We start from the raw sequence: 7,500 nt of genomic DNA on the forward strand, positions 1-7,500 counted from the left end.
CTAGCAACAGGGCCAATTTGGTTACCCCATGTGACTCTACCCTCCCTAGCAACAGGGCCAATTTGGTTACCCCATGTGACTCTACCCTCCCTAGCAACAGGGCCAATTTGGTTACCCCATGTGACTCTAACCTCCCTAGCAACCGGGCCAATTTGGTTACCCCATGTGACTCTACCCTCCCTAGCAACCGGGCCAATTTGGTTACCCCATGTGACTCTACCCTCCCTAGCAACCGGGCCAATTTGGTTACCCCATGTGACTCTACCCTCCCTAGCAACCGGGCCAATTTGGTTGCTAAGGAGACCAGTCTGGAGTCACTCAGCACGCTCTGAATTCAAACTCACAACTCCAGGTGTGATAGTCAGCGGCAATACTCGCTAAGATACTCAGTTCCGCTAATTTATGGTATTTATTGGTATCTCTAAAAACATCCTTACCGTGAAGCGGTTGTTCATGCATGGTTTATTCTTCCATTGAAAACATCAGTCCAAGTGCAACTTGTTTAATAAAAGAAGCCCTGTTGAAGAACTACACTACCCACAATCCTAAAGAGACATCCACCAATCAGGGAATCACATCAAAAGAGCTCCGCCCACTCCCATGATGCACTGCGAACGACACAATCGAGTCGTTCTCCCAACACACCATTTTTTGCAATATACTTCTTTCTATATTTATAATCAACAACTTTATATCATTAGATGGATATATTCCCAATGTTTTTAATTGCATCAGTTGCAATGCATCATGGGATTGATCGAGTTCATTCCCTCATTAAAGACGTTCAGGACACAGTCTGGTTTTCAAACATGTTTACGTCAGAAGTCATATGTCAGCAAATGATTCCATGTTCTCAATAAAGCCGCGTCATGTCGACTTAAAAGAGAGTTTTTGATTTTACTGTTTTTATCTGTTGCAGTAATTTCCAGAAACATCCTGAATGATGTCGCTTCGCTCCCGCTCTTGGAGAACGCTGCAGAAGATGACCCCATCGTTTCAGATCCTCCGTCAGTACCCGCAGACCACCGACAGACAGACGCAGCAGATCTGAGCTCTGATTGGCCGGCGCCGCAGGAGGACGCAGTGATGCAGCAGCGGCCGCAGGGGAACAGCACGGACGTGACCGGAGACAACACGGACGCTCTGGCGATTGGTTTATTGACACCCGCAGGTGCAGGAAACGCAGGGACAGACGCAGCCAAACCGCCACATGCAGATGAAATGTAAATGGGCTACCGTGTCCTGAAGTCACACAACCGGTTCACCGCCGGGACCGGTTCCACTAGGTTGTGCCGGCTTTATTGTGCAGCTGCATGGTTGAAAGGAAGCCAAGATGATTGAGAGGAAATGAGACATGGATAGCTGTCTGTCAGGTGCCATTACTTACTCTCAGACAGTGAAAAGTGATTTGCTTCATCATGTTATACGGTTATAATCATTATGTGCTTCTCATCTGGTGGTGGTCTCGACCCAACAAAGGGTGGCGGGTCTGTCAGGACATCCGTAAACGCTTTCCTCCTGCACATGTTGACTTCAAATGCTCTCTAGCACCGCATACTTTGGGAAACTTAAAACAGGGTTTTCAGAGAGAACCAAACATGTCCATTTTCTGTTCAACGTGTGTTAATAATTTGGCGTATTATTGGGATTTTGCTGACGTTTGTACATTTGAGCGTTTGATTTGGAGGGCGTTCGGTGTGATGAGTAGTGTCGGTTCTGTGTTGGGTCTCCTGTCCATGTCTGGAGTTTGAAAGTCTTCTCTTTTGTTGTGTGTTGACATGATTTTTGATACACAATGTTTTAGTTTGTTTCAGATTGTTTTAATGAATGTGTATTTTCGTCTCTTTTGTCTATCAAATTAAAATGACATTTACAACATGCAGTTATTGTGTTTCTGTCTGTCTGAATTGCTAACGGTTGAAGACAGGATTTAGTCGAGATGACACTCTGGGTGACAGTTTGACAGCGTGACTCATTGACTTCCTTTATAATGTGTAAGCGCTAAACTTGCATTAATGTGTACAACACCAAATATCAATTATAGGGTTAGGTTAGGGTTAAATTAGTTAGGGTTAGGTCAAGTTAAAGTTAATTTAAGGTTAGGTAAGGTTAGGTTAAAGTTAGGTTAAGATTAGGTAGGGTTATTTTAGGATTAAGTTAGGTAGGGTTGTGCTAAGGTTAGGTTAGTGTTAAATTATGTAGGGTTAGGTTATGTTAAGGTTAGGCTATATAGGGTTAGGTTTAGATTAGGTAGTGTAGGGTTAGGTTAGCTTAGGATGGTTAGGTCAGGGTTTGTTTAGGTTAGGTTGGATTAGGTTAGGTTTAGATTAGGTAGGATTAGGTTTAATTTACGGTTAGTTTAGGTAAGGTTAGGTTTAGATTAGATAGGTTAGGTTTAGTTTAGGTAGGGTTAGGTTAGGTTTAGATTAGGTAGGGTTAGGTTTAGACTAGGTGGGATTAGGTTTAGTTTAGGTAGGGTTAGGTTTAGACTAGGTGGGATTAGGTTTATATTAGGTAGGTTAATATTAGGTAAGGTTAGGTTTAGGTAGGGTTAGGTTTAGATAGGGTTAGGGTTATATTAGGTAGGTTAATATTAGGTAGGTTAGGTAAGGTTAGGTTTAGATTAGGTAGGGTTAGGTTTAGATAGGGTTAGGTTTATATTAGGTAGGTTAATATTAGGTAGGTTAGGTAAGGTTAGGTTTAGTTTAGGTAGGGTTAGGTTTAGTTTAGGTAGGGTTAGGTTTAGACTAGGTAGGATTAGGTTTAGATTAGATAGGGTTAGGTTTATATTAGGTAGGTTAATATTAGGTAGGTTAGGTTTAGATTAGGTAGGGTAGGGTTAGGTTAGATTTAGATTAGGTAGGTTAGGTTTAGTTTAGGTTAGGTTAGGTTTAGACTAGGTAGGATTAGGTTCAGATTAGATAGGGTTAGGTTTATATTAGGTAGGGTTAGGTTTAGACTAGGTAGGATTAGGTTTAGATTAGGTAGGGTTAGGTTAGGTTTAGACTAGGTGGGATTAGGTTTAGTTTAAGGTTAGTTTAGGTAGGGTTAGATTAGGTTTAGATTAGATAGATAGGGTTAGGTTTATATTAGGTAGGTTACTATTAGGTAGGTTAGGTAAGGTTAGGTTTAGTTTAGGCAGGGTAGGGTTAGGTTTAGATTAGGTAGGGTTAGGTTAGGTTTAGACTAGGTGGGATTAGGTTTAGATTAGATAGATAGGGTTAGGTTTATATTAGGTAGGTTACTATTAGGTAGGTTAGGTAAGGTTAGGTTTAGTTTAGGCAGGGTAGGGTTAGGTTTAGATTAGGTAGGGTTAGGTTTAGACTAGGTAGGATTAGGTTTAGTTTAAGGTTAGTTTAGGTAGGTTTAGGTTTAGATAGGATTAAGTTTAGATAGGGTTAGGTTTATATTAGGTAGGTTAGGTTAGGTTTAGTTTAGGTAGGGTAGAGTTAGGTTTAGATTAGATAGGTTAGGGTTAGTTTAGGCAGGGTAGGGTTAGGGTTAGGTTAAGGTTAGTTTAGGTAGGGTTAGTTTAGGTTTAGATTAGATGGGTTAGGTTTAGTTTAGGTAGGCTAATGTTAGGTAGGGTAAGGTTAGGTTTAGTTTAGGTAGGGTTAGATTAGATTTAGATTAGATAGATAGGGTTAGGTTTATATTAGGTAGGTTACTATTAGGTAGGTTAGGTAAGGTGAGATTTAGTTTAGGCAGGGTAGGGTTAGGTTTAGATTAGGTAGGATTAGGTTTAGTTTAAGGTTAGTTTAGGTAGGGTTAGGTTAGGTTTAGATTAGATAGGTAGGATTAGGTTTAGATAGGGTTAGGTTTATATTAGGTAGGATAATATTAGGTAGGTTAGGTTAGGTTTAGTTTAGGTAGGGTAGAGTTAGGTTTAGATTAGATAGGTTAGGGTTAGTTTAGGCAGGGTAGGTTTAGGGTTAGGTTAAGGTTAGTTTAGGTAGGGTTAGTTTAGGTTTAGATTAGATAGGTTAGGTTTAGTTTAGGTAGGGTAGGGTTAGGTTAAGGTTACTTTGGGTAGGGTTAGGTTAGTTTAGATTAGATTAGGTAGGGTAGGGTTAATTTAGGTTGGTTAGTTCAGGGTGAGGTTAGGGTTAGGTTGGTTAGGTGAATACACTGTACATAAACGCTTGTGCTTGAATAATTTAACCACATTTGTGTTGTCAAAATGTACTTATTGGGGCAGTTAATTAGTTGTTATTCAGAATTAATAGAGATTTTAGCTCTTTTTTGCATTATTGATGATGTTTTACTGGGATTAGTTGTTGTTGTGTGTGTGTGTGTGTTGGTGTGTTTCTGTTGGGAAATGTGTGTGTGTGTGTGTGTGTGTGTGTGTGTGTGTGTGTGTGTGTGTGTGTGTGTGTGTGTGTGTGTGTGTGTGTGTGTGTGTGTGTGTGTGTGGAACAGTGGTATTATATAAACAAACTGGCATTTAAAAGGTAAAATCCTGAAAATTAATGAATATTTGGTAGTTATGAGCAGGACTGATATTGATTTAAATATCTAAGACAGTGAAAGTGGAAAATAATATTAATATATAATATTTTTATGGCAGTTTTTGATGCTGACATTTTTGTCCTCTAAGGACCTCTGAGTAACTTTTTTAATTGACACACAAGGGTTAAAAAATAAAGCACAAGTGTGTGTTCCAGTGAGACACTTCCAATGCAAGTCAATGGGGTTTAATCTGTCAACATTAAAATACTGTTTCACAAGTATAAACACAAGACATAAACAATATGAGTGTTAACATGATTTTACTGTCATTAAATCACGCACTGACCACATCATTGCCATGGCAACGTAACACATAAATCGGTAGTTTAATTAACTTTACATGGTTCAACAAAAGAATTAAAGATTTTTTTTGCTTTGTCTGAAGTGCAAAACAACTACACAACAGCTTTTATTCATATTTATCTCCTCATTAATACGAGTTGTCAAGTGAAAGTTGAATTTTTTACTGCCACGTTAATTTTAAAACATGCTAATATTTATTTCAACATTAAATGCATTTATGCATTTCTATAAGTTAATAATTAATAAAAACGAATTAAGTGCCTAAAACGAATTGTAAAGCGCATTATTTCTCATCCCGTGAACGCGCTTGGGGTCAGCGGGAGAAATGACGGGTGCGCGCACGCATCACCGGAAGCTCTAGAGTTCACGGAGCGTCAAATGAACGTCGAAACGGATTTTCTGTGGGATAAACAAACTGGCGTCGCTGCAAAAGCGGTAAATGCTTTAATAATTGTCCTCTTTTTCACGGTGAGGTGTATCTAGCGGTGATTTATCTGTTTATCTGAGAACAACAACAACAACAGTTATAAACACAACTGAGACTGTAATGCTGTTGTTCTTTGTGCGCTTCTCTTTTCTTACTTGTGGTGTTCTCCACCACTTTCAAGTAATTTTCCAGCAATTGTTTACAGACAGATTGTTTCACTTTTAATTGACTATATCATAATTCCAGCGGGTCAGAAGTTTACATACAGTAGCTAAGTTATCTGTGCCTTTAAGCAGCTTGGAAAATTCCAGAAAATTATGTCAAGACTTTAGATAATTAGCCAATTAGCTTCTGACAGGAGGTGTAGTGAATTGGAGGTGTACCTGAGGATGTATTTTAAGGCCTTCAAACTCAGTGTTTTGACTTGCTTGACATCATGGGAAAATCAAAAGAAATCAGAAAAGACCTCCAAAAAATTCTTGTGGACCTCCACACGCTTAGGAGCAATTTCCAAACCCCTGAAGGTGCCACGTTCATCTGTACAAACAATAGTACACAAGTATAAACACCATGTGACCACACAGTCATCACACCGCTCAGGAAGGAGACGCATTCTGTCTCCTAGAGATGAACGTAGTTTGTGTGAAAAGTGCAAATCAATCCCAGAACAACAGCAAAGGAGCTTGTGAAGATGCTGGAGGAAACAGGTGGACGAGTATCTAGATCCACAGCAAAACCAGTCCTATATGGACATCACCTGAAAGGTGCTCAGCAAGGAAGAAGCCGCTGCTCCAAAACCACCATAAACAAGCCAGACTACAGTTTGCAAGTGCACATGGGGACAAAGATCTGACTGGAGAAATGTCCTCTGGTCTGATGACACACTATTGAACTGTTTGGCCATAATGACCATCGTTATGTTTGGAGGATAAAGGGTGAAGAACAGCATCCCAACCGTATACCAAAATAATTTACTGTTTAACTTGTGTTTTTGCAGTGGTAGAGCCTTGTAATGGACTACAAACATGACCGATGCTCACTTTTGTGTATAATTTATAAAAATGTGAATAACTGGTTTGTTTTTAGGGCTTCTAAGAGGGCCAGTTGCCTCCACATCTGAGACCGTCAATCCGCGCATCTTATCACGTGACTTGAGTGCGTTACCGTGGAGACGTAGCATGTGTGGAGGCCCACACTATTCTCCGCGACATCCACGCACAACTCACCACACGCCCCACCGAGAGCGAGAACCACATTATAGCGACCACGAGGAGGTTACCCCATGTGACTCTACCCTCCCTAGCAACCGGGCCAGTTTGGTTGGTAAGGAGACCTGACTGGAGTCACTCCGCACGCCCTGGATTCAAACTCACGACGCCAGCGATGATAGTTAGCGTCAATACTCGCTGAGATACCCAGAACTCCTGGCATGCGTATTTTACTGTAAATTGTATTAATTGAAATTGATCGCAAGTACAATATCAAAGGAAATAATTGACAATTTAATTGAATTGTTGATTTTTTTTTTTGTAATATGCAGTCCTACGATACAGCACTGGCCTGATAGGACTAATGCAAAAGGAAGCACATAATATTTAGGAAGGTGTCGCTACAGTATAAATGATGGACACGAGTTAACACAGTTGTGCACATTAGCAGTGATGGTGTATGTTGATGTTTTCTGTGTGTAGATGCCTCACTCTCGGCGATACCCATCATCAGAGCGAAGCCGCAGTCGGAGTCATCGTGTTCGGTACCAAAGCCGCAGACACCGGCGGAGACGACGCAGTCGCAGTCGCTCGACATCATCCAGCAGACAGCGAGACAGAAACAGGAATCACCGAGAGAGGAGAGGAGCGGGACGCAGGAGGGACGGCAGTTACCGGCATGACAGGAGGTATAAGACAAACATTTATATATGTATATATGTGTGTGTGTGGTATAGGAATGGGTCAGGATGGTCAGCTAGTCGTCCACCTACGGACCTATTTTTACCTGCTTTAAAGGGGATAAATGAAGAGACATGATTTCTCTGAGAGCATTTACGTGTGTTGACAGCGTGCTGTTAGACTGATGCATGATAAGGTCCCTTTATAGCACTTCTGTGTTTTCCCCCTTTTCTTGCCAATCTGGAACGCCCAATTCCCAATGCGCTCCAAGTCCTCGTGGTGGCGTAGTGACTCGCCTCAATCCGGGTGTTGGAGGACGAATCTCATTTGCCTCCGCGTCTGAGACCGTCAACCTGCGCATCTTATCGCGTG

At 41.0% G+C, this 7,500-nt stretch overlaps 2 protein-coding genes across 4 annotated transcripts in view; both read left to right on the forward strand.

The window, feature by feature from the left end:
• creb3l4 (cAMP responsive element binding protein 3-like 4) overlaps nt 1-2,204 on the forward strand; it is a 4,698-nt gene extending 2,494 nt beyond the window's left edge. The window contains exon 4 of one of the 2 annotated variants that reach the window (XR_007972350.1): nt 920-2,204. Coding sequence is in view for 1 of the 2 variants with exons in the window: in XM_052147160.1 (XP_052003120.1) it covers nt 920-1,227 (308 nt within the window). In the remaining variant the exon portion in view is untranslated. The remainder of the gene's footprint in view (nt 1-919) is intronic. The other variant, XM_052147160.1, reaches the window with a different exon arrangement.
• A 2,943-nt stretch (nt 2,205-5,147) lies between these two features.
• clk2b (CDC-like kinase 2b) overlaps nt 5,148-7,500 on the forward strand; it is a 13,731-nt gene continuing 11,378 nt past the window's right edge. For both annotated transcript variants that reach the window (XM_052147149.1, XM_052147148.1), the window contains exons 1-2: nt 5,148-5,247; nt 6,931-7,136. In XM_052147149.1, the coding sequence (XP_052003109.1) occupies nt 5,191-5,247; nt 6,931-7,136 (263 nt within the window). In that variant the 5' untranslated portion in view covers nt 5,148-5,190. The remainder of the gene's footprint in view (nt 5,248-6,930; nt 7,137-7,500) is intronic.

This window comes from Xyrauchen texanus, chromosome 17 (genome assembly GCF_025860055.1).
Source record: "Xyrauchen texanus isolate HMW12.3.18 chromosome 17, RBS_HiC_50CHRs, whole genome shotgun sequence".
In the NCBI taxonomy this organism is placed as follows: Eukaryota; Metazoa; Chordata; class Actinopteri; order Cypriniformes; family Catostomidae; genus Xyrauchen; species Xyrauchen texanus.